At 39.0% G+C, this 27,107-nt stretch overlaps 1 protein-coding gene across 1 annotated transcript in view; it reads left to right on the top strand.

Annotated features, from left to right (window-relative positions):
- Positions 1 to 12,523, top strand: part of DPMS2 (dolichol phosphate-mannose biosynthesis regulatory protein-like protein) — a 28,867-nt gene extending 16,344 nt beyond the window's left edge. Inside the window, exons 2-3 of the mRNA XM_089376739.1 lie at positions 11,872 to 12,002; positions 12,099 to 12,523. Coding sequence (XP_089232865.1) covers positions 11,913 to 12,002; positions 12,099 to 12,251 — 243 coding nt within the window. The 5' untranslated portion in view covers positions 11,872 to 11,912 and the 3' untranslated portion in view covers positions 12,252 to 12,523. The remainder of the gene's footprint in view (positions 1 to 11,871; positions 12,003 to 12,098) is intronic.
- The last annotated feature ends 14,584 nt before the right edge of the window (positions 12,524 to 27,107 follow it).

The following is a 27,107-nucleotide window of genomic DNA, read 5'->3' as shown; positions in this document are numbered from 1 at the left end:
TAACCTTTGACTCTCTTGTGAAAAAGTTTGCTGAAAGAGAGAAAGCCTTTGGAAAGAAGACAGTCCCTGAATCTTTTGAAGAGACTGTTTGCCTTGCTCATAAAGAAAAGCATCCTGCTCAAGATTCTACAAGAGGAAGAGGTGGACGAAGAGGAAGAGGAAGATACTTCAGAGGCAGGGGGGCAGACATTCTCAAGGAGAAAAAGCAGATCTGCATTGCATTTGCTGCAAACGAAATGGATCACATGATGCTTCTACATGCAAGCTACCATGGGACAAAATTGAGCAGAAAAGAAACCAGCAGAAAGGTAAAACTGATGATACAGACAAAGGTAAAGCACCTGAATCCGCTCACTATATTGAGGCACAATGTAACATTGGAGTAAATGAAGATTTGTTTAATGCTTCACTTGCTTCTTCGAAAAATGATTGGTTGCTTGGTTTAGGAGCAACCTGTCATATGACTCATAGGAAAGATTTTTTTGAAGATTTCACTGACAATGTTGATGGAGCAGTATACTTTGCAGATCAGTCAAAAATCAAGCCATCAGGGCTTGGCACAATCAGGCTTAAACTGCCTGGTCTTCCAGACTTTCTTCTGGATCATGTTCTATATCTCCCACAGCTCAAGAGAAACTTGCTGTCCTTGGTCCACATCCGCCAGCAAGGTCACTCCATTCATATGTTTGATGGCAAGCTTGAGGTAAGAAAAGCATCTGACCACTCACTTGTCATGAGGGGAATAGAAGAAGAAAGACTTCTCAAACTGCAAGGAACCTCTGCTCATGCACAACATTTCTCATATATTTCTCATCATGAAGAAGGTACACTTCCATCAAGTTTATTATGGCATGCTAGATTTGGACATTTAAACTATGACAGTCTCCGCTTATTGAAGAAAAATGGTGTTACTGGTTTGCCTACAATTCCTAGGAAACATAAGCAATGTGATGCTTGCATTCTAGGAAAGCATAGCAAACAGTCTTTTCATGATTCACATTCAAGAGCACATAGGAAGCTTGAACTCATTCATTCTGATTTATGTGGTCCAATGCTTGTTCCTTCTGCAAATGGAAATAAATATATCATGACATTTATTGATGATTACACCAGAATGTGTTGGGTTTATTTATTGAAGAACAAATCTCATGCTTTTCAAACATTCAAGAATTTTCATAAATGGATTGAAAATGATGCACAATCTCATATTGGGTCTATTCGCACTGATAATGGAAAAGAATATACATCAAATGAATTTGAAAACTATCTTCGCCAACATGGGATCAAACATCAAACAACTGTACCTTATAATCCCCAACAGAATGGTGTAGCAGAAAGAATGAATAGAACAATTTTGAATATGGTACGATCCATGCTTTTCTTCAAAAATGTAAAGATAATGTTTTGGGCTGATGCTATTCTATGTGCTGCATATATAAAGAATAGATGTCCATCTAATGCTATAAGAAACAAGACTCCTTATGAATTGTGGTATGGACATGTTCCTTCGGTAAAACATCTCAGGATCTTTGGTTCCACCTGTTATGCTTTGATACCAAAGGTACATAGAAACAAACTTGGTGCTAGAAGTCGTAAGTGTATCTTCCTGGGGTATTCAAACACCTTTAAAGCATACCGCCTCTATGATGAAGTAAATAAAAAGTTTGTTGTATCTAGAGATGTCATTTTTCTTGAATCATCCAAATCTGACAATGTTGTTGAGCGGCAACTTGATCGCTTGGATAGATTCGCAAAAACGAAATCATTTCAAGAATTTGATAATCAGATTCCACATCTTGAAGGGGGGATTCCTATACTAGAACAACATGTGGAATCTTCTTCTGAAGAACAATCTCCTCTGCATGAAACTCCAACAACGGATGATGCTTTAAGTGATGTAATTGATAGAATTGGGAGACTCAATCTTGATTCAGTCCCAACTCAATCAACAGAGCAGCCTGGACCATATCAGAAAGGTCCCCCAAAGTGGCTGACAAAGACACTTGAAAGTGTTCATCCTGATGAAATTGGAAAAATAGGAACCAGAAATTCAAACCGACAAAATGGAGGTGATGTAGATGACTCTAATTCACCTGTTGATATGGATGTTACTTATGATTGTGAATTGAACTTGTCTACAGATTTTGAACCAACTTCCTTCAAAGAAGCTGCTTCTCATGATGAATGGAAAGAAGCGATGAAAAAGGAATATGATGCCCTCATAAAGAATGGCACTTGGAAGCTGGTTGATCCTCCATTTGGAACCAAACCAATTGGCTGCAAGTGGGTCTACAAGAACAAGTACAAAGCTGATGGCTCGCTTGACAAGCACAAAGCTGATGGCTCGCTTGACAAGCACAAAGCTAGGCTTGTGGCAAAAGGCTTTGCACAAAAGGAAGGGGTCGATTATGAGGAAACTTTTGCCCCCACAGCAAAATGGGCCACCATCCGGACACTCTTTGTACTAGCTGCTCAGAACGGTTGGAAAGTCCATCAAATGGATGTAAAAACTGCATTCTTGAATGGAGATCTAAAAGAAAATGTTTTTATGTCCCAGCCTGAAGGATTTGCTGTGAAAGGACATGAACATAAAGTATGCAAACTTGTGAAGTCCTTGTATGGCCTCAAACAAGCACCGCAAGCCTGGTATGAAAAACTAACTGAGCATCTTCTGAAACTCAACTTCAATCATTTTGATCTTGATTATGCAACTTTTTTTGTCAAGAAAGTTGGCAAAACAATTGTGTATCTTGTGGCATATGTAGATGATCTTTTAATGACAGGGAACAATGAAAGCTACATTGCATCCATAAAGAAGGAATTAGGGAAAAGTTTTGAAATGACTGATTTGGGCTATGTTCATTACTATCTTGGCATTGAAGTAACCCAACATCCAAAATCCATATTTCTTTCTCAAAAGAAATACATTGGAGATTTGTTAAACAGATTTGGCATGACAGAGTGCAATCCTCTTTCTACTCCAATGGAACAAAACTTAAAACTCACATCTATTGAAGGAAACGAATTTGAGGATGCAACAAAGTATAGACAGCTTGTAGGAAGTCTCATCTACCTCACTACTACCAGACCAGACATTTCATTTACTGTTGGAATCCTCTCTAGGTTCATGCAAAAGCCTTGTGAGGGACATTGGTCTGCTGCAAAAAGAGTTCTAAGGTACTTGAAGGGAACTCAAGACCTTGGAATCAAGTATACACAGGTGGACGACTTCAGCTTGATTGGATACTCTGATTCAGACTTCGATGGAGACAAAGAAACTGGGGTATCTACTTCAGGATATGCTATGAGTCTTGGATCAGGAGCTGTCTCTTGGAGATCACGCAAACAATCAGTTCTAGCAGATTCCACAACTGAAGCAGAATACGTGGCAGCAGCTGAAGCAACGAAAGAAATTGTGTGGCTCAGGAAAATTCTTGAAGATTTGCAGGTAAAACAAGTACAATCAACTCCACTCATGATTGATAACACCTCTGCAATAAAGTTGGCCAAGAATCCAAAGTTCCATGATCGAACAAAGCATTTCAATACTAAATATCATCTCATTCGACATCATGTTGAGGCCAAAACAATCCATCTCCGTCATTGTTCCACAAATGAGCAAGTTGCAGACATCTTCACCAAAGCACTTGGAAAGGAAAAGCTTGAACGATTCAGAATGATGCTTGGGCTCACCAACATCCCTTCAGATTAGGGGGGGAATGTTGACACCTAATCTTCATGATTGGGGAGTTTGTAACATAAATAAATCAGGAATGTGAACAGTCATCGGAAGATGAACTGAACAATCACTCCTAATGTATAAAACAATAACATACCTATGAAATAAACACACCAATCAGTTTTTCTGCCCTTGGAGAGTTACTGCCTGGCCTGACAACTTTGATGAAATCGTTCTGACTTTTGCTGATCAGAAAGATGCTTCTCCAGCACTCTGGGACTCCTTCCTGACCTCTGGAATTGAAAACGTCAATCTCTCCCAACAAATCCACTTTGCCTCTAGAAGCCACTGCACTTCCCCAATATCAACCTCTCTGTGGCTCTTTTGCCTCTTTGCAAATATCCTTCCTCCGACTTCACTGTCTCTGCCCCCTCTCACTGCTTCGATCTCACCAGCGCTCTCTCCGGCAAGTGACGGCTGCTACTTTGGAAATCAATCTGCTCATGAAATTGAACCTCTCAAGTGATTTCTCCAAACCCCATCGACTTCTTATAATCCTCTGTTGAGACTTCAACGACCAAGATTAGATCTTAATTGATGGCTAGGATTAACTTGAAGTCGATCCGTGTGAGTTTCTAGAACATTCACACCTTAACTTAATTAATTATGATTAATTAGTCATATTCCCTAAGTTTAGACTTAGGAAATATTTAAAACTGACTAATAATCTAATTAAGTCATTTCTAGGTGGAATTTCCAGAAATGATTTATGGGTTTTGGAGATCTCATGTATTCTAGCCTCTCCACAAAATTTCGTGGCTAGAACACATCCGATGCTACAAAAACTAACACTATTGAGATTACCTTCAACATAACTTGAAGAATGAATCTTAGTCCTTTCTTTTATTAATGACTTTGACCTTAAACTAGGGTTCCTTTTTCTCCTTATAAGGATTTGTAACAAAACTTCTTGAATCTTGGACTGAGATAGATAACTTGTCAAGGTTGCTTTGTCTACTTCAGATAATTTTGACCTCTTCAATATCTGTGGTGTCATGGTCTGGTTTGATCCTTGTCAGGGTATGAATTATACACAATATTTTGGTGACATCCTGTACTTTGCTTATGCTCTAAGAATTTTGTTTGACGAACAGGGTATGCATTAATGATCTAAGTCAGGGTCAAACCAAATTGTAAACTTGGTTTCTCTTCTAGTTTCTTGTGCTAACTTGGCTTCTCTTTATCCTTGCAACTTTGAAGTTGCTCTTTAACCATGGCTTTGAAACCATGCTAATTTTTCAAATATTCTCTAAACTCATAATTACTTCTTATGATTTCTTCTTAGGTTAATTCTTTCATGCATTCTTATTCATCATAAAGCAATTACACATACGATATCAATAGTAGAACAAAAATGCCAATAAGATCATAAAGAGACAACCACACATGATCACAAACATTTACCCTGGGAAAACCTACATGGGGGAAAAACCCAACAACCTTTTCCTTGGAGAAATTCTTCAATTCAACAAGAGACACATCTAGATCATCTAGTCATTAAGAATGCTTGGTCAAACCTGTTCCACTGCCTCCTAGTCAAGTCATAAGTCTGCCCAACAATCTTGATCTGATCTGCTGCCTTTCCTTAGAGGTTTGGTTCTGTACCATATCAAGAATTCAGTCCTGCAACTTGGCCTTAGAAATTCGGTCATACACCTTGCCTCAAAGATTTCGGTCCTACAACCTGGCCTCAAAGATTTTGGTCCTACAGCTTGCCTCAGAGATTTTGACCTAATTGTGTCACAAAATTTTGTCCTTATCTGCCTCAGGAACTTGTCCTTTATCAAAAATTCATCTCTCAAAAACTCTTCCTTCTTCATTAGGAATGTGCCTCAGATTTGTCTTTTCTTCATGCCTCAGATGATTCGTAAATGCTCTTGTATAGAGGAGATCTGGATTGTGCTTTTGAAGGAGGTCGAATGCCTCATAAATAGAAGATCAGCTGGTTGGATGGGTGTCTCTTCATTGGGGTCGACTTGGCTTCTTGGAGCCAAAAATTCAATATTAAAAATTCAAAATTTTCTCTTTTTGAGAACCGACATGAAGAACATATCTTATAATTTTTTCTTTTGACAATAGCATGAATAACATACTTTTACAAATACATCAATGACTAAAATAATAATTTTGAAGATTGACCATAGCTACAAAATTTAACAACCAGGGGGTTTAATCCTTAATCCTAGTCTAGTGGGCCTCTTTTGAGGCCCTAGGGTTATAGAAGGGGCACTACTTGGAAAACCTGGATTGAAATAGCGTGTTCATTATCCCCTATACCATACTTGACACTTTCCATGCCACATTACAAGCTCCATATACCACCTCCATTCTTTGGGTCTGACTTGTCATTGGTTCACTGGGATTTGGCACCCCCCTCGTGTCCATATTGATGAAAAAGCATATCATGTCCACAATAAAATAAAAGGAAGAAAATCAAAATGCAAAAGATGTTCGGGACATAAGTTAGCACATGGGCAAAAGCCTAGCATGAGCTCTACCCTCCTCATATGGTCATCACCCGGTTCTTGAGCACATGATGCTAATTTACATCAAAGGGGAATCCTTGCATGTCCCAACCCTGATGAGAAATGAACCGTATCATCTTAAGAGGCAATATAAAATGCTACATCATAAAGAGCAAGCTCTAACCCTTGAGCTATGCACCGTAATACCTCATAGTGATAATGGGCCTCCAACTCATAGTGATGTCCCTTGGTCTGTGAGCCCTTTCACAAGACCTACTAGATTTAAGGTAATAGGACCATTGTCCCATTTGTGAAGGGTGCATCTACCACATTGGAAGGGATTCACGTGGAGAATTTTTCTATCTTTTTCTGTTTGTTGTTTTGCTTATAAATGTATTAACTTGCTTCTATCAAATACTTGTTGCTAGTCAAATACTTCATTGTAGGCTACACGCTCGTAGTATTATTTGAATGTGGCACTTTAAAGGACCATCCAAGTTTATTCCTACATCATTTAACAAGTTAAGGTTTAATGTGGCATGACTCTATTTGTCTTTACCATTTACAAATGTGCTCTCTTTAGTGTGACCTTTTGAATCCATTTTCCCCAATATTATATAGGCACTAGTCCCTTATCCTCCATCACCCCATTTATTTTCTATGCCTACAACTTACTTCTTCTGCTAAGCAATCCCTTCAAATCACCTTGACCCTCGTTGTCATAATCTTAGCAATCCTATTTTAGGGAAGCCCCCCATGTGTTCGGGAAGAGTAAACCTGAAGTGTGAGATGGAGCTACTACTGTGGTGACAATGGGTAGCCCTTCTAAGTTGCCCTTGGGTTTTCACTTTGTGCTTGGGACTTCTACAAATATAAGTGAGAATTTAGGATGTAGCACCTCTAAAATGAATAATGTTTGCTTGTTTGGGTCAAATATGATCAACTCTAGTAAAATATGCAAGATTTGAAGATTGTGACCAAGACTGAATGAGTTTGACCAAGTTACTAGGAAAGCTTGACCAGGATTGACTGTTTTTGACAAAGTTTTTCCCATTTCAACTATTTCAAAGAATTTTCTAGAAAACTTGTGTTGGATTTCACATCAATTGTGACCTTTTGGACTACTCTTGAGTTGTCCAAAATGCTAAAGCCCACAAAAGCTTTCTAGAAAAATCTTTCAAAGAATTTGACCCATGAAAATGAAGGGCCCTTTTTAACGATTTTCTGAAGTTCTTAAAATTTTGAGCTTTTCTCAAGATTTTTCATGTCTGAGTCATTTCTTATTCTTTGGTGATGTTGAGTCATCATCAAGTTTGACACATGTGACTATGATCACCCTCAACTCATGTAACATGAACAATTGTTCCAACATCTTAGCAGAAAAAACAGTAACATCTCCATTTGTTGCTTGAAATGCATATTATTATTAATTTTTTTTGGATATACTGCTTATAGCTGCCCCTTTGGCTAAGCTTCCACACTACAAGAACCATTTCTATGCTGTCAAAATAACCCAGGACTTGCAACTGATCTCAGCTGCACACATTTAGTGGCTTTTGAACCCGGGTCCCTATATTAGTACAAGATCAATCACCTTGCTGTTGTTGCCACTAAACCACACCTGTTGGCTAAATGAATATTATTTTTAATGACTAATACACCGTATTCTGTGCTATGAGAGGTGTTTCTATACTGTCAAATTCACCCAAGATTGTGCTTGGCCTCATCTGTACCCACGTGAGTTTTTGAACCTGGGTCTTTGCATTAATACTAGCTCAATTACCTTGCTGCTTGTTGCTAGACCACACACCCATGGGCTAAATGCATATATTAAATTTTCATAGCTTTCTACACCATATTTCTTTGAATTTTATAACCTGGGAATCAAGACAAGATAAAACCTTGACTTCGGAAATTTCCAATAACTGATCTTCATTTTTACATTGGCTGGATTCCTTAATCGTAGCTTTGTATGGGCATTGCAAGTAATGGTGTTGCTGAAAATTGCCAATGGTGAAATAAGTTTAGACAAAAATGACATTATGATGATTATGAATTTAGGCTATACTAGGTGTGAAAGAAATAAATGGCAATGCAGCAGAAGTTTTATGTACACTGTAAAAAACTCTGATTATACCTCAATGATCTGTGCTCCTGCGGCAGCCTCAATTGCCAAGCATCTACAAATGGAATAATTTTAGCAGGCAAATACCACCCTTTCCCTAGAATTGCTTCACTTGATTAGTTTTTGCAAGTTTCGCTAAGCTGTCCTCACAAATGAGTCAAGATGTAGGTTCCCAAACAATGAAATTTCATCTTTCCAGGCTTGTCCTTGTACTTACTATCAAAAACAACGCAGATCATCATCCCTTGGACATTTAGGTTTAACCAGTTATCATGTCTCTCTTTCATCATCTGTTATGCTACTACATATTCAGTTTTTTCCATCAATCGTCTACAATGTCTGCATTCTTTCTTTGAGACGCTGCTTCTTTGCCCATTCATCCTCCACAACAATTCATAAGGCACTACAAATTCCATTGGTACCTCAACTTCCTTCCCATAGATCACCTTAATCAGTTACACTTGTGGTATTCTTATATGAGGTATGAAAGCAATGTTACCAGACTTGGAATCGGCAATAAATCGGCGAGGCAAAAGAGCGAAGAGTTTTAATCGGCTCGGGAAAAAATTGGGAAAAAATCGGGGAATTCAATAAATCAAAATATACACATATATTGAATTAAAAAAAAAAACTTTTTTCATTGATATTCAGTAAAGCCATGTTCAAACAATGCATAATATCTATCTTCAATAGATGTCCAACATATCATGAATGAATAAGTATCTCATATATGTTATGAGTCCAAACATGATCCAAAGCACTGAGTCCTGACTCCTAACCAGTGACTACAGAGTAAAAAATTTATATTAACACGCGGTAGAAAAAGTTGTGGTATGCGTTCGCTGAATTGCCTCAGACCAAACATCAATAGGGACGAACTTACTTCAGAAGAATAAAAGAAAATTATCTAGCTACAGGCTACCTTAGGAAATAAATGAGAATTGTAAATGAATATCGAAAGAAGAAGAAAGGAGAATTTATGTGGACGTTGGGGACAATGCGGACAATGAAATCTATATGGACTTCGGGGACAATGCAAAGGGAACTGATGTCTTTTTATTTTAATAACTTTAAAATTTAATATAATGTAATATTATGTTTAAAGCCTAAGGGTTAGTTTAATTAGTTGATTTTTTATGATTTTAAGGGTTAGTTTAATTTAATTAGTTGATTTTTTATGATCTTAAGGGTTAGTTTAATTAGTAGATTTTTTATGATTTTGTTGACAGGAAGTTATAATGTCAATTCTTTTTTTATCTCATTAGGATTACTAATTTAGCCAGCCAAAATTGTGATTCCTACAGATTGATCTGCTCAGATTTTCAATAAATATAACTACAACCCAATATCCTTGAACCACTATTAAATAAAACTGTAAAATTCAATATAAACTTAATATTATATTTTTACCTATTAAACAATAATAAAATTAAATAATGTTTTTAAACTTTAATCTTAAATTTTTAGTTCATACCAGTTTTAAATTACAATAGTAAATAGATTGAAGAAATATTTTCATTAGTTTTTCTCTCTGTGAGTGATTTAAACTATCCTGTGCTTAATCCAAAGCCAGAAGCGAAGCAAAGAACTTATCGTTTTCCTGTGGGTGATTTCAAACGTTCCAAGATATCCGAAAAGGTTAGCCTTAGCCTTAGTTTGTCAGTGGACAGACAAACTAACCTAAAAGTTAAAACTTTAAAACTAAATCAAAATCGCGCCTAGAGATTTTTAACGCACACTCGGCAAACGCGGCAAAGTCGGCTAACTCGGGCACTCTGCGAGTCAAACTCGCGTTGACCACGAGTCAAACTTGGTCAACGCGAGTTTGACTCGCAGAGTTTCGAGTTGCCTCTTTTGGTGAACGAGCAGAGTATGAATCGCGAGTAATCGGCATACTCGGCGATTCCTGTTTCATTGTATGAAAGGTCTACAAAGCTGGTGGTAATCGAGTTCCAATCTATGTATTCAATATTACATTTTAAATAATCTTTACTGTAGATTGCACTAGTCCATTTGCATGCAGATAATATGGAGTACTTGTGTCAGCTAGATCATATACTAGGTGGTTAAAGCATGCACCACCTTATTTAGGAAATGAGTCATTAGGGGAATTTTGAGGTCTAAAATGGGCCTCCTAAGAAAAATGTACAACCAAAATAAACTTTATAAGAACCAATAACATTCAACTTGATGATGTCAACCATGGGGGATGATTCACCATTTTTGGAGTAAAAAAGTATAAATATTAAAAAATAATAAAATAATAGAACTACTTTTTCAACTTGTATTTTGAACTTATCTCCTTATGTTTTTATTCAAATTTTGAGCGGGAGTATTTGTTGGATGCAAAATTTAGTTCCTCATCCAAGGAGTACCCATGTTGCATACTTTTGATGGACCTTGCGACACGAAAAATAAGAAATATATGAAAAAATGTGATTGCAATCACATTTTTCATGTATTTTTCATTTTTTGTGTAGAAGGATCCATCGATACTTCTTGGATGAGGAATCAAAATTTTCATTCAACGAGTGTTTCCACTCAAAATTTGAGTAAAACCATAAGGAGATAAGTTGAAAATACGAGTTAATTTTATTTTTTCCCTCTAAAATTTGATGATGTAATCTAATCTTCTTTTATTATTTCCACTATTATTTTATAATTTCCTTAGGAAGCCCATTTTAGACCTCAAAAGTCCCCTAATGGCCCCTGTTATTGATGATCTCCAACTGACAACCAATCTGTGCAATAATATTTTCAAGTAAAAATTTGATAACTCCCTGGCAGAATTTGTGCACATGGTAAGAATATTTAAACCATGTTGACCACCATAAACCTACCAAGAGTATATGCATGGTGGCTTGTTCTCAGGCAGCATGTTGACTAGCCACTGGTTTATGGGCTTCTTGCAACACTTATTGTACTTCCAACGGGAAGGATGCATCTCCACAATATACCATCAACTCCCAGCTGAAATAGTTGGTTCACAACCAAATGGAACTGCAATTATTTCTAGGGGTTGGTTCACAACCAAATGGAACTGCAACTATTTCTAGGCCAGCTTCTTCACAACTGCAGCCAGATTTGTACTGGTGTATCTAGTTGTCAAGTGAGCAACAATTTTCACAAACTACTCTTTGGAATCCACCCAAAAATACTTTGAAAAATTGTCATTCATATTTATACTGCTCACCATTTTCAACTGAAGATGAGTCATCAAGTCCCACACAAGTCCTGAGTGTGAAAAAAAAAACCATAATGAAAAAACATTAATCCAATCATTCGATAAGGAAGCATAATTTTTTTTTTTTTTTTTTATAATGTCTTCTGACTAGAATTGTCGCTATTCCATGTTTTCTACTCCTGTTATGCACTTTCTGGTGTTGTAGATACATTATCTTCGTAGATTTGTTTTATTCAACTTCTTATTTTTGTTGTTATTTTTTGGCTCCAATATGACATGCACATTTTCCTTTGTAAAAATAAAATATTTGCTTATGAGTCATGACGTGACAGATATAACTATATAACTATCTTGGCAGGTGAAACAATTCCAAGGTTTGCTTGACTTGTAATATTGAAGATGGAGTTTGGAGACAAGGCAATTGGCTTCTTTTTGCTGACTTTTAGTTTCTCCCTATTTGCATACTACACATTCTGGGTTATCATTCTGGTAATAAAAATCCTAAATTATTGTATTATATATTGGATATTCAACGAGGTTAATATGAAAGATTTGCCTAACCATCTTTCTGTGTCCTCTATGCAGCCTTTTATGGATGGTGATCACTTTGTTCATAAATATTTTCTTCCCAAGGAATATGCAATTATAATACCGACAGTAACTGGGGTTGCTGTCCTTAGTTTCTTGATGGTTTTTATTGGATTTATGATGCTGAAATCAAAACCAAAGGCTTCATGAGGGACAACTAAACCAGTGTCATATCCATTTTTGTGTGTAAATTATGAAACATTTAAGTGTATACATGTCTAATATGGAAAAGTAGGCTTGAGCTGGATCATTCACATTTTATGCAAAAGTGAATGAGTTATTGCTTTTGAACATATGCAACTTTTGAAGGTTAGGACTCGGGCAATGAGTCATAGGTAGTATTAGGGCATCAAGGAACCACCTTGGGTTTCAGATATTATACTTGACTGGCATTGATATTCAAAATTTCTATTCAGTTTGTCGATGTTTCCTAAGATGAGAAAAATTGGCATTTCGCAAGTTTGAGAAGCAAAATTTTCTAGGTTGTGAAATATGTTAAACAAACAAAAGGCTATGACAATGGAGTTCTTCCTTGAAATCAATACTTTCCTTATGTACTTCAGTTCTTGTATATTGTCTATGAATCTATGATTAGACTTGGAGATAATGCTTGCATGGTAAATTCAGAGTTGGTTTGGTTTTTCGTTGAGAGAATATCCCAACATCCTTGTCCAGGTTTAGTTTCGGTTGGATCTCAATCCAACTATATATTTGTATCATATTTGTGAATGAAGAGTATGTGAAAAAATAGTTTTTTCGTTTGTATACTGGTTTCTTTGTTGGTATCATAGCCCTTTTGGGCTTCACTCCTGTAAGGGAGGGCTCGTGATATGCAAGAGTAATCGTTTTGTGTGGAGTATTAGAAGAAGTTGTACAAGGTGTTGTTATGTCTATTGAACACCTTTTATGTGACGCCGTTTCCAGAAGTAAGGGATACCATCCTGACTTTTTTCATCACCTGCTTCTCTAAGTCCCTTGCAAAGCTGTTCTTGGCTATGAACAAAATTTGCTTTGAAAAGTTTGTTGGAGAAATTTGTTCTGGTCATAGAGAAGTCGACAAGTCATATTTTTGTGTCAAGACAGGAGTGATAAGCGAGAAGGTGTCGGGAGTGGGATCAGGGTCATCGATCGACAAATTGTGTCATGATATGGATAGTCTGTCTGCTTAGTTTTCTAGTAAGATGGATATTTCAGAATTTGTCATTTATTCATATTGGGACTTTTTTGCCTATAAAACCATGTTGTTTTTGTGCCTCAAGTCCCTGCAGTTAAAGACCGAGCACAAGACTATTAAATTGGTGTGCATTCTGATTTCTTTGTTGGTATGCACGAAGACTCCTTGCTTGTGATATGGCGCGCAATGGGTGACGACAACCACTGATCAAACTTCTATAGCCGGAGCTACGTACCCAGACCTGTAATGACCTTTCCAGAATTAATTCCTTAAATCCTACCAGGTTTCAATTCTATTGTGAGATCCAGTGTTCTTTCAGGAGGTAATCCTGGTAGTTCCTTTGGAAAAACATCCGGAAATTCGGCTAATGCCAGATATTGTTCTAAGGACAATCCTTTCTCTTTACTTACCTCTTGAACTGCATATGCTTGACAACTTTTCCTTAAGCAATGCTTCATTTGCATTGCTGAGATGAAGCATAAATATACCTTTCTCTTGATACCTTGGTTTTGGATCGTCTTTCCTTCATCTTTTATAAAAATAATTCTTTTCCCATAACACTCTACCCAAGTTGATAAGCTTCTAACCAATCCATACCTATGACGAGGTCATAAGTTCCTAGGGCTGTGACATAAACTTTTAACTTAGTCGAATAGATCCCTAGATCATTTTTACATTCCTCAATACTTAAATCTATAGATTGAATTTCTCCTGAAGCCATTTCTACTTGTCTGAAATTGTTTTGCTTGCAGGCTGCCAACTCATATTTATTTAATGCATATAATGAAATGAAACTATCAGTCGCACCAGTATCAAATAAAATTTTGAGTTTTATACCGTTAATAGTACCGGAGGATTCCAGTACAATGGATTGATGTTTTGCTTGGTTATTGTTAACTACTGCATGGATTCTATGACTACCTTGGTTATTTGATAATGGTTCTTTTTCAACTCTATGCATTACATTTGCCGAGGCTTCTGGATAATCACGTTGAAAGTATGATCCTTCACATCCCCAACAATTAACCTGGAACGGTCCTCTTGAGTCAGATTGTGAGTTTCTAGACAAGGAACTTTGTCTTCTTGTGCTACTTCCTCTCATGTTTCTTCCTCTATTAGAAGTTCTTCGAGATTTCCATGGATTTGTGTTTGATGATTCAACAACTATAGTATTAACTGTCATGGGAGGTCTTGTTCCTACTCCTCTTGGGGTAAATCTATTACCATAAGGAGGTGGTCTCGAGCTACTTTCCCTGAAGAATTTTTGGGGAGTCTTTCTTGGAAATCTTGGTTGTAGGGGTTTTGTTGGTTTGACATCCCTTTTTATCTCTAGATGCTCCTTTGCATAACGACCACATTCAACTGCCTCGGCTACTGATGATGGCTTCCACATCCTAACCATGACCTTTATGTGAGGATTTAATCCATATACGAAGCGTTCAACTTGATGTTCATTAGTATCTAGATAATGAATATATTTCACAAGCTCCATAAACCTTATCTCATATTCTTCCACTGTTTTGTTACCTTGGACTAGCGTATGAAAGGCTCTGACTTGTTGCTCTTGAAAATATGGAGGTAAGTACTTGGCTAAGAATCTTTACTCGAACAACTCCCAGGGAACATTATCCGTTGTGAGGTGTAATTGTTTTTCCAGATTTCCCCACCAAATCAAAGCACTTTCCTTTAACTAAAATACGACAATTTTTGTCTTAGAAGTATAAGAGTATTCTCTTAGCGCAAAACATCTATTCGTTCCTTCTAACCATGCTTCAACACGTTCTCCAGCTCGTCCTCCTGAAAATTTGAGGAGTTTAATCTTTTGCAGCTCCCTAGAAATATCTTTCTTTGATTATCTATAATCGGAACCGCTAGGCTTCGCTGGATTTCTTTCTTCAAGTTGAGGTTGCTCCTTCTATAATGACAGTTCCAGAACTTCAAGAATTACAAATTCAATTGAAAGAACTATTGGATATAGGACACATTCGACCAAGTATTTCACCTTGGGGTGCTTTTGTAATTTTTGTTAAGAAGAAGGATGGTTCCTTGCAGTTATGCATAAACTATCGAGACTTGAATCGAGCCACAATAAAGAACAGTGATCTTATGCCTCAAATTGATGACCTCTTCAACTACATGAAGGGAGTTGTTGTCTTTTCAAAAATCGATCTACGATGAGGTTATCATCAACTAAGGATTAAGGAAAGCAATATGTCTAAGACTGCATTCCAAACACGTTTCGAGCATTATGAGTTCATTGTGGTACCATTTGGGTTGACCAATGTACCAACAATATTCATGAATGAGAAAGAACATGAAGAACATTTGCAGATGGTATTATCTTGCCTCAAAGAACACCAGTTATATGGAAAGTTATCCAAATGTTCTTTCTTTAAAAAAAAAAACCATTACTTGGGTCATATTATATTTGGTGAAAGGATTTCAATAGATCTTGAAAATGTAAAGGCAATCATGGAATGGCCAATATTGAAAAATGTACATGAAGTACGAAGCTTTATGGGTTTAGCTGGCTACGAAGGTTTGTACAAGGATTCTCCAAAATTGCAAAACCTATCACAACCCTTCAGCGTAAAGGAGTTTGGTATTAATGGACTCAAGAATGTTATAGAGCATTCTCTGAACTTAAAAGATTGTTGACTAGTGCACCAATCTCGCAAGTACTTGATATGGACAAAGATTTTATTGTATGTATTGATGTATCTAAGCAATGATTAGGTGCAATATTAATGCAAGATAGAGGCGTAATATCATATGCCTCAAGGAAATTAAAGCCTCATGAAGAAATCTACGCCACACACGATTTAGAGTTAGCCACTGTAGTCCTAACTTTAAAGATATGGAGACTATCTAGTAGGGAGAAGCTTTATGCTAAAAAACGACCATCAAAGTTTACAATATATGTTTACTCAGAGGGACTTGAATGCTAGGCAAAGACGATGGAGTGAATTCCTAAGTGAGTATGACTTTGGAATTTCATACATTAAAGGATAAGAGAATATAGTGGCAGATGCTTTAAGTAGAAGACCTCAGATATTTTCCCTCATACCTATTAAGGTTGACTTAAGACAACGAGTGCTAGAACATCTTTTGAGAAACAATTGGTATTTAAAAGTAAAATCCGATCTCAATAGTAAAAATCTAAAAGAATCTAAGTTTGAGGGATATGAACTAGAAAATGATGGAATTTTTCGATTCCATGGAAGGATGTACATTCCTGACACTGGGGATCTCCGAGACACCATCTTTAAGGAAGCCCACATAACATTGTATTGTGCACATTTTGGTGTAAAGAAAATGTATGCGGATACAAAGAAACTCTTCTTTTGGACAGGTATGAAACGTGATATTATCCAATTCCTTGCAAAATGTCTCAAATGTCAGCAAGTAAACGCTAACCATTGTTATCTAGCAGGTCTCTTATAACCTCAGGACATTCCTCTGACAAAATGGGAGATAATTTTCATGGATTTTATCGTTGGGTTACGTCTTACTCCACAAAGACGTAAATTCCATTCTAGTTGTGGTGGATAAATTAACAGAAAATGTCCATTTTATTCCCGTAAAAGATACTTATGATGTTTTTGACGTAGCTCGGGTATTCATAAATGAAATTATCAGATTTCATGGAGTAGTTAAGAAGATCATATCAGATAGATATTCACGATTTACTTCAAGATTTTGGACTTGTATGTAGTCAGCCTTAGGAACTCAATTAAATTTAAGTACAAATTATCATTCTGACACTAATGGACAAACAGAAAGGGTGAATCTAGTACTAGAAGATATGTTAAGAATGTATGTTATGGACCAACAAACACACTGGGAAAAGTACTTGTCCTTTGTTGAATTTGCATACAATAAGATTGTTGGGTGCAGGATCCCCCAGGGTAGTTTTGGGGCTAAAAGCACATATTTTTGTCAAATTTTGTAATCCAAGTGTAAAGACTCCACATTTTGTGGTCGCGGAGCGCGTAGGTGTTAAAGAGTCATAGGATTGTCTGCCCTTATTTTGGAAATGTAATGTTGATTGTAAAAGATCTACTCATGGTCCGCGGACCATGGATTGTATAAATAGAGATAAGCTTTAAGCAGTTTAAAGGCAAGCAAGAAGATATGATGTATGAGAGATACTCTGAAGTAGAAGTTTAAGTTTTGGGTCGTAGCGTAGGTAGAGGCTCTGCAGTTGAGTGCGCAGAGGCCTAAGGTATAAGTCCACAGCTGAGTGCGCAGGGCGGGTCAAGTCTGTAATCATCCTGAATTATCAATAAAGAGAAGTATTCTACAATTTCTGCATCTTTATTTCCTGTTTATACATTTTGTTATGTTGCGTATGAATTTCACTTATAATGCTTATATGATGCGGAATGTAAGTAAATGTGTTGGTTAAGTGAACGCAAGTAAGAATATTTGTTTACGCGAAGCTAACTAAGATCGGTTAATAAGATAAGTAAGACACTTAGCCTAGTTTGGGAGATATCGCAGTGCGCTGACCTAGCAACCCGAAAGTCTCTGAGCCGAAGGTTAGGGCTGCGTAAAAGCCAATTGTACCCTTTCGCGAAGGTACAGAAAGATGGAATAGAGGGCTAAGCAACCTGCACGAAGGCAGGTATAACTGGAATAAACCAACATCACAACCATCTCAAGGGTGCGGAAACTTGGTTCCAACATCCCCCCATATTGCTTCGGGTGAGACTTCGGTTCGCGCCCCATGGGCTGATGCCTAAAGGGTCAGTAGTGTAGAGATTTGTTTGGCTAATTAACGCTAAACCTGGGTCAGGCCCCCTTAAGCCAACAAATGGTTCCGTTGCCGGGACTGGAATCTGCATAAGAGATGTGTGATGTCGTATCACTAGAATCCAACTAAGAAGGAGATTGGAGACTGGTTGGATAGAAAAATCCACGAATTCGCGACACAGGAGAATAGAAACCCACGACTGACAAAGGAACAATGGTTGGACCGGTACCTGTATACAGAGATCCACGAGATCTTTTTCTGCTCTTTCCCTATTGAGCTATACGAGTGGATCGCGAAGCTAGCAGATAGCCAAGGAAGGTGGAAACTTGACGGTCCTATTGTGTGGACCCTAGAGCTAGTGCGAAGGTTGGAAGCATCGGAGGATAAGATCACCCGCGCTTTCAATCATTGGCTTGATCGCGTTGTAGGAGGATTTGTTACTGAATTTTGCGGTCAACACCTCAGTCAACTATAGCGAAGCGGAGTGACGCTTCTTCAAAGGACCGCGAGGTGAGTATGTAAAATCTTTGAATACTTGGATTAAAATGTTGTTGTACGAAAAATGGGTTATGCAACTACCTTGATGTTCGGGACTACGTGAAGCGGAAAAATTTACAGAAACGAAAGAAATAAGGGTCCAGAGTATAGCCCTTTGATTTCACCTCTACGAAGGGACAAAGAAGTGATAGTGAAGGTTTCTCCGCGAAGCGCTATTCAGTTAATAAGACAAGGATTCCCGCGAATACAACCTCCGCCTACACCACCTCCGTCTTCACCACCATCGCCTCCAACTTCACCCATACCACCTCCACCTCCACCGCGGTTCAGTATGGCGAATACAGTGAAGTTGCCTTTGTTCAAAGGCTTGGGAAATGAGGACCCAGACCAATTATGGTTTGTTGTGAGGGCTGTATGGGAAGCTCAAGGTGTTAGAAATGATCACATAAAGGAGACACTGGTTTGTGCTCTGCAAGATCGCGCTCTAACCTGGTATATTAAGTACTTTAACAATAACCCAAATGCTGGAATAGCAGACATCTAGGCAACACTAAATAGGGAATTCAGCAGGTCTAAATCTGAGGTGCAGTCGATTGTGGGATTCAAAGAGATCGCGATGTGACCAGATGAGATGCCTTGGGAACTAGATCAGAGATTGAAATGTACAATCCATGAAGCCAACATGAATTTGACAGATGGACAACATCGTGAGTGGTCTGTGGCTTTCGCTACTACCACACTTAAGAAGTGCGCTGTTGCAACAGAAGGTAACAACTCAAGCAGAGGCCTTGGAGATTGCCATGAGACTACATGAGATTCCAATGCAAGATCTTAATCTAGGAGTTCAGCAGATCCATGCGCAGCTGAAGAATCTGTGCCTTGAGATGCAAGGTCTGAAGTAGGACAGGACGGTTCGACCAGAGGTACGCGAGGAAGTATGGTGCTTGAAATGCAAGAGTCAGGGTCATGACAAAGACCATTGCCCGGTCTTTGCGAATTACCTTGCAGGGGGAGGACCGATGCCTTTAAGGCCGAAAGCTCAAGCAGGACCTAACGCGGGGCCTGCATTATGGTGCGTTATTTGTCAGGTAGTTGAAAAACATGCCGCAAATAGTTGTCACTTGCTACAAAAGTATGTACAAGCATCGCAACCACTTCTGCAACTTTTGTAGGTCAGTAGGACATGATGAGCGTACTTGCAGGAGCTATGAATTGATGAAGGATAGAACTCTTACCTACAAGGTTCGGGCCAAAACGCGACCCCTCGACCAGAATGCAGGAACGGCACGGACGGGATTTCAGCGGCGCAAACGAGGTCGAGGCGGAGGAGGACCGGTAGAGGTCGAGGACAGTTGATTTGCTACAATTGCGGAGGACCAGGACACTATGCCCACGATTGCACTAATCCAACACGTCCATCGTGCAAGTATTGCACGTTGTTTGATCATGAAATAGAAGACTATCCTACGCTAATAGCTAGGATACGAGACAAAGGGGCGCTACCACCTCCACCGACTCAAAACCTGCAGATGATGAGGTTTGAGCCGCACGAGGAGGATCTGAATGTAAATATAGTGCTCAGGAGTGGGATCGCGACAAGGGATGACAAGGGGAAACAACTAGAAGATAGTACATGGGTTCGCAAAGCCTCGACAAAAGAGGTTGAATTCGACTTGGAGCACGCTCGTGAAGCCTTCATGGAAGCTAAGAAGAGCTTCGCTGAGGCCTCCACCTCAGGAAGCAAGGATAAGCCTGAGCCGGAGATGGACCCTTCTATGCTCACAACTTTCCTGGAAACTTGTATGAAGTTACTACGCGACAGTAAGGCTGTGAAAGGGTTACAAGAACTCATCAATAGATGTGTTGGGACCGTACTAGGTGAGCTGCGCGTAGTACGAAAAATTGGCAAGCATAAAACGAGGACGGGACGAGAGATGAGACTGATTGCACAAATAGGAGAGTATGAAATGGATCAGGTCATTTTGGACTTGGGGTCAGATGCGAATGTCCTATCAAAGCAGATTTGGGAACGAATGGGGAGACCTACGCTGCAATGGTCTCCGATTCAGCTAAGGATGGCGAATCAACAGAAAATCATCCCCATGGGCCGGCTGTAGGGGGTGATCGTGGACATTGAGGGAGCGAGTGTGCTGTTGGATTTTGAAGTAATAGAGATAGTGGATGATAGCAATCCCTACCCTGCAATCTTGGGAATTCACTGGGCTACTGATATGGACGGGCTAATCAATCTGAAGAAACGAAAGATGATCTTTGAGAAGAAATCACTGCGCGTAATAATACCCCTGGATCCTGCTGAAGGATCGCGCTATACGGAATCAATCCACGATTATGAGAGTGATGATGATCTGGACTGCATTTATAAGATAACAACGCAAGACCAAGATTGGGTGAATCCCACCGCGGATGGACGGATTACATGGGATCGCGAGAGTTCTTGCACTTCGGACTCCGACGAAGAAATAGAGTGCTCGCAGAATCGGTTACACGAAGTAATTACGTTGAATTGCAACAGGATGACCCAGTCGCTGCGTTGTGTGTCATCAGAGGCAAGAAATCTGCCTATTTATGATGGTCTAAATGAGGTAGATATATTTTTGGATGCATTTGAAAGGGAAATACCAGAAAATCAGCGCTTCCAGGCCTTGCACTGGGCACTGCGCCTTACGACCATAAGATGGTGGGGTACGCACAAGGGAAGCTTTGATGATTGGCGCGAATGTAGGAAGATGATGAGAACACGATTTGAGAAGCCTAAGATGCGATTAACAGACAAGTACGATGGGTAGAATGCTCCGCGCGTGCATCTGGCCAAATGGACACAGGCTTATGGAGAAAAGCCCCAACTTGAGTGGGTGCACATGTTCTATCATACCCTGGATGTTATCCCAATGAATTGGTATATAGAAACAAAGCTCCGCCATGGGACATGCAATTGGGATATCCTACACGAAGGATTCATGATGACATTCAGTTTTAAGGACGAGTTTGACAGTATTGATGAAGCGCTACAAGAGGTGAAAGCAACCTTTAGGATACCGCAGGATCCTTTAGACCTAATTCAGCCTGAATGGGTTACTTAGCTGAGTCACACGCTCGAATGTTATAATGTAACTGCTGAAGATGAGGATGAGGATCCGCGGAAGATTAACATTCTGGAAACAGAAGGCCACTGCGAGGTTCAAGGACCGCAGATTGAGAACCCTGATATAATCGTGCCAGTGAAAACAAAACAAGTGAACATTGGTACGGAGGCAAAACCCAAATTCGCGAAGATTGGAGACTACTGGGATGACGCGATGGTGGATAAGGTCGCTGAATTGCTCCGCGAATACCAGGACTTATTCCTTACCAAGTTTACGGATCTGAAAGGAATAATCGAAGACCTAGGAGTGATGAAGATCACGTTAAAACCCGATGCGAGGCCAGTTAAGCAGAGGCCTTACCGCCTCAATCCGAAATACAAGGAGAAGGTCTACTTAGAGTTAGACAAGATGATAGCGGCACGCATCATTGAGCATGTGAAAGAATCCGATTGGGTAAGCCCAATGGTGGTGCAAGAGAAGAAGCAGAAGGATGAGCTAAGGATACGCGTGGATCTCAAAAAATTGAATGACGCTTGTGTGCATGATCCTTTCCCGACTCCGTTTACGGATGAAGTGTTGGATAATGTAGGTGGCCAGAAAGCATACTCCTTCACTGATGGGTTCTATGGGTACCACCAAATCAAAATTGCGCCAGAGGATAGGAGTAAGACAACCTTCGTGACTGAGTGAGGTTGTTTTCAATACACTGTAATGCCGTTTGGATTGAAGAATGCGCCTGCAATCTTTTCGCGTGTGGTTGTTGCGGCATTTAAGGAATTTATTCATAAGTTCCTGGAAGTATATTTTGATGACTGGACTGTATTTGGTCTGGTTAAGCGCTATGTAGCAAGCTTGCGCTTGATGCTGGACACCTGTCTAAGATACCAGATCGCGCTCAACTTCAAGAAGTGTCTGTTTTGCGTTCCTTTTGGGAACCTATTGGGGCATGTGGTTTGCAGATAAGGACTGATGGTAGACCCTGTGAAGATCGCGGTGATACTGACCTTGGAAGCGCCAAGGATTGTGAAACAGCTGCGCTTACTCTGGGACATACGAGATATTACAGAAAGTTTATCAATGGCTATTGTTGGTATCATCCTAAGACCCTTTTTCCTTCCCAGAAACACATCATTTATCCATACATTTTCATCATTTATCCCTCAAAATCCTTGAATATTGATTATTAATTGTTCTATAGTTATTAAATTGCATAGAAATTAATTTAGGGGTTTTATGTTCCAGAATTAGAGGTTTTTGATGACATGACTACAGGAAGTACCCACAACCTGTAATGAGTTTACCGTTTGACATGTGGCGCAGCGGATGAACGAGAACGAAAAGCATGGGCGAAAATTGGAATGTCCAAGGATGGACAAACACCTATCTCCCATCCAAATCGAGCCTCCTATGCATGCGGTCAACTTCAGTCAAAGCAAGGTACTCTGGCGCATAAAAGCAGCAACAGCATCATTCTATTTTCATTTTGATTTTTGTTCTTTTTGAAACTTATGGTATGGAAACATTTTGAAAAAGCTATGTAATAAACGCGGCAACAACACTGTACATTTACTGCATCGATGACATGGCTGTATGTACGCATGTGTAAATACAGTGAGTTCAATGTTTTGAAGGTTAATCAGTTGTTGAAACATTTGCTCAGAACAGAGTTTTAGTTAATACACAAAACCATTTATAGTCACAACGTGTGTATACCCTTTTGCATTGGTTGATTGCTGAACGGTGGTAGTCAGTATACCCTTAGGCGCGGACGGGCCCTGCGTTCTTCGTTTGGTATACTGCTCTTCGTTTTGTTACATTTCAGTTCACATATATATATTTGCACAACGTTGTATTAGATTCGATTTATATGTTTGCACAACGTTGTATTGGATTCGATTTATGTATCACACAGGTTGCATCATAGTTTCGATTTACATAACTGTTGATTCACATAGCATACGGGTTGCAGTCATATAAGCTTTCGATTCCTTTATGTTTTGAGTTTCATTACATGTATATGGTGTGCGCATCTGAAGGGTTTATTGTTATGTTGAATGGTCAGCACTAAGATCTAGAACGAGAATCTTGTAAGGGATTTGGTCCTTGTGCGACTTATAGATGCATGCTCATAAACTCTGTTTCAGTTTATAGATCATTTATGCTCTTTTTATATAGTTTAATAGTGTAAATATCTTGCATGCTGTGTGTGTTACCAAGCAAAGGTTTTCTGAGTGATACCTCTGTAAGGAGGTTAGAATCATTGCCACAATCATACACAGGACTTAGATTCATGGGTTGCTTTGATAGATGCATTTCATAACCAGCATTGTAGTCAAGTACATCATAATAAAAAATAAAAATAAAAATTAAATAAAACAAAAACTCAAAAAATAATAATGGGTTAGATGTGAAAACCAGTATCTGGCACAATCTAACCCCGAATTCCTACCTGAAAACCAATTTATTGGCGGGTATGAATTCTATTTCTGTTGTTCATTGTTTCATTTCTCAGTTGCATCATGACTTGAGGACAAGTCAAACTTTCAGTCGGGGAGAGGGAGACATCTGTTCTGTTACTTTTATCTCTCCCTTGTAAATTCTTCAGATTTCTTATCCTATATTTCACTGTAAATTTTCAACAGCAGCTTGTTACCAGCATTCTAGACTTTAACAAATAAGCTGTTCTGTCATGATTTTCAGAGGGACCTGGTTATAAATAGTTTGCAGGGGGACCTGTTTTGTTCAGACACCTATGCTATCAACACCATCAGTGCAATGGGACCTGTTTAAGATATTCAGAAGGGACCTGTTTAAAGCAATTGACACCTGTTTGAGACATTCCAACCAGCAGTAAGGGACCTGTTTAAAACATTCAGTTGGGACCTGTTAATTTTTTTTTTTTTTTGGCATCAAAGGCTACTTCAACAGACTTCCGCCAACACTCCAGCAAATTGCAAGCTCAGTGAACCTGTAACAATACAAAGAGCTGCATGAACATCTTCAGTTTTTTTAAGGGACCTGTTACAGCTTTCTCAAGGGACCTGTATCTTCAAATCTTCTTAAGGGATCTATTGCATCTTCAGTTTTCTCAAGGGACCTATTACATTTTCAGTCTTCAAGAAGGGACCTGTACATTCAAACTTTTCAAAGGGACCTGTTACATCTTCAAAACTTTTCTCAAAGGACCTGTGTATTCAACCTCCCTCAGAGGACCTGTCAAAAAGAACAGTCAAAAGGATTAGCAACTCAGCATGTCAAATGATCAACAAGAGAGTAATGTATTTCTGTTCTTGGACATTTAATTTCCTAGATTAGTTTTTAATGTAATTTTAGTGACTATAAGCTGTTGTAATTAATTTCAAGGACACCTTCATACATCCACTTATCACCCTTTATCCCACCAAGTTTCATCATTTCCCTACATCCACCTATCCCTAACACCCATCACCAACACATTCACCATGTCATATACCCTCCAGGCATACCAACATTCTCTACATGACTGAATATAATTGAAAAGGGCACGTGGTGAGCTGTGTGTTTGTTTTAAAAAATATAAAGGATGAGATAGAAGCGGCCTATATATATTCTTTACTCCATACAGTCGAATCATAACAAGCGGCCTATATGTTTTACATCACACGCACACCCGAATCATAACCTCGCCACCTAGCATTGCCACCCAGCGTTATAGCTCAGCACTATGGGTACGCTCTCAGCGTTCTTATGCTAACATGCATACAAGCGTACAACCCTCTGTTTTTAAATTGTATGATTACATTGTAAGGCGAGTACAGGGTATTTTACATCCTCGGTTCCCATAACTTACAAAGTGAAAGTTTGAAGCAAGGAACGCGAGGAGATTGTCATCATTCGGGTAGAGTTACAAAGTAAAAGAGTGAAGCAAGGAGCGCAGAGGAGAATATCACTGTTCGGGGTCGGTTTGCACAGTGAAACCGGTGAGCGCCAAAAGGGGAAGCATCACCATTCTACTTCTAACACCCACAACAGTCATATCGACCAGCTAAGCACCATAATTAAAGACTGAAGGAAACTATATATCCCAGGTAACCGACTTGACATCTCTGTGTTTAAATTCTAAAAGTATAGACAGAGAGGGGTTAGAGGCACAACCCTCTGCCATCACCATGACTAATAGGGTTGAACCTAGTACATTTGATAGCTCACAGTACCATGAAGACTGTATTGAGATTCTTAGAGAAACACAGTGGCTACCTTTTCTGGAAAAATTCCATGGGAGTAATGAAGAAGTCACAAAACAATTTGCCTTTACCTTTAATGGAGAAAAGGCCCTAATAGGCACCTTCTCCTTCAGAATCTCAGAGGATACCATAGCTCAGGCAATTGGACTCAGCCCTGAGGGAGAAAAGTACTTTAAAACTAAACAATTCAAGGAGAAATCATGGACACACTGCATGTCCAGGTCTAGAGTTTCCTCAGTAAACTGGAAAAAGGGAGTTCCAAGAAGCTGGTTAGTTCATCCTTGGGATGAAATGGTTTACATTATCCAAAAGTTTATAACATGTGAAGGTAGATACAACATTGTTTATCTCTATCACATCAAGCTACTCCTCCATTTAAAGAAACAATGTGTAATCAGTGTGCCATATTTTCTGCTGCAAAGTTTAACAAAGATGGCCAAAACTATCCAGAAACAAAAAGGGAATGAGGATAAAAGCCTGTACCATTTTGGCCTGATTAAAATCCTCATTGAACATGAGTTGCAGAAGCGAGGGAAGCCATGGAAAGAATTCTTAACTGTCAACCAAATCAGAGATGAGGAAGAAAAAGAAGAAGTGCAAGAAGATTCTAGGTTCATGAAGGACATAGATGAGGAAATTCCAGTGTCCAAGGCCAGCAGAGCACCTCAACCTGAGGGCAGCATAAGGACCAGAAACATGCAAAAAGAGGATGTCAAGAGGGCTGAGAAAGACAAAATCTTCACCACCTACTCCCGAAGATCAAGAAGGACACCAAAAACTCAGCTGCAAGAAGACCAATTTGAATCTCATGCCCCTGCCCATTTGGATGTTGAAAGTGGTGATCATTCACCACCAGCACCAGAAGTTGACATAGAGGTGGAAAGCCATAACCAACAGGAGAAATGTTCACCACCTCCTACCAAAAGACAGAAGAAGTTAGAAAAGCAAATTGAGGAATTGAAAGAAGAGCTCATGGAAGCTAACATGTTGGAAAAGGTTATTAAAAGAGAAAATGAAATGCTCAGAGCGCAAAGCAAAGAAACACAGAAGACAAATGAAAAGCTAAAGGAAAGGATCAGTGAGTTAGAGACTGAGCAATCTGAGATTTCCAACTGGGCCACTAAGTGGTACAACCAGAAGAAGGCTCTTAAAGAGAAATATAAAAAGTTAAAGCAGGAGCTCAAGGGACAGAAGGATCAACAGGTGAAGAAGAATGTAGATACCCTGCTCAAGGCAACAGAGATCCATGCA

The sequence above is a fragment of the Pinus tabuliformis genome, chromosome J, assembly GCF_031772625.1.
Source record: "Pinus tabuliformis cultivar Carrire ecotype Pingquan chromosome J, CPIR1, whole genome shotgun sequence".
NCBI classification, from domain to species: domain Eukaryota; kingdom Viridiplantae; phylum Streptophyta; class Pinopsida; order Pinales; family Pinaceae; genus Pinus; species Pinus tabuliformis.
The sequence above is the reverse complement of the archived record's forward strand: the minus strand, read 5'-3'. Positions and strand labels throughout refer to the sequence as shown.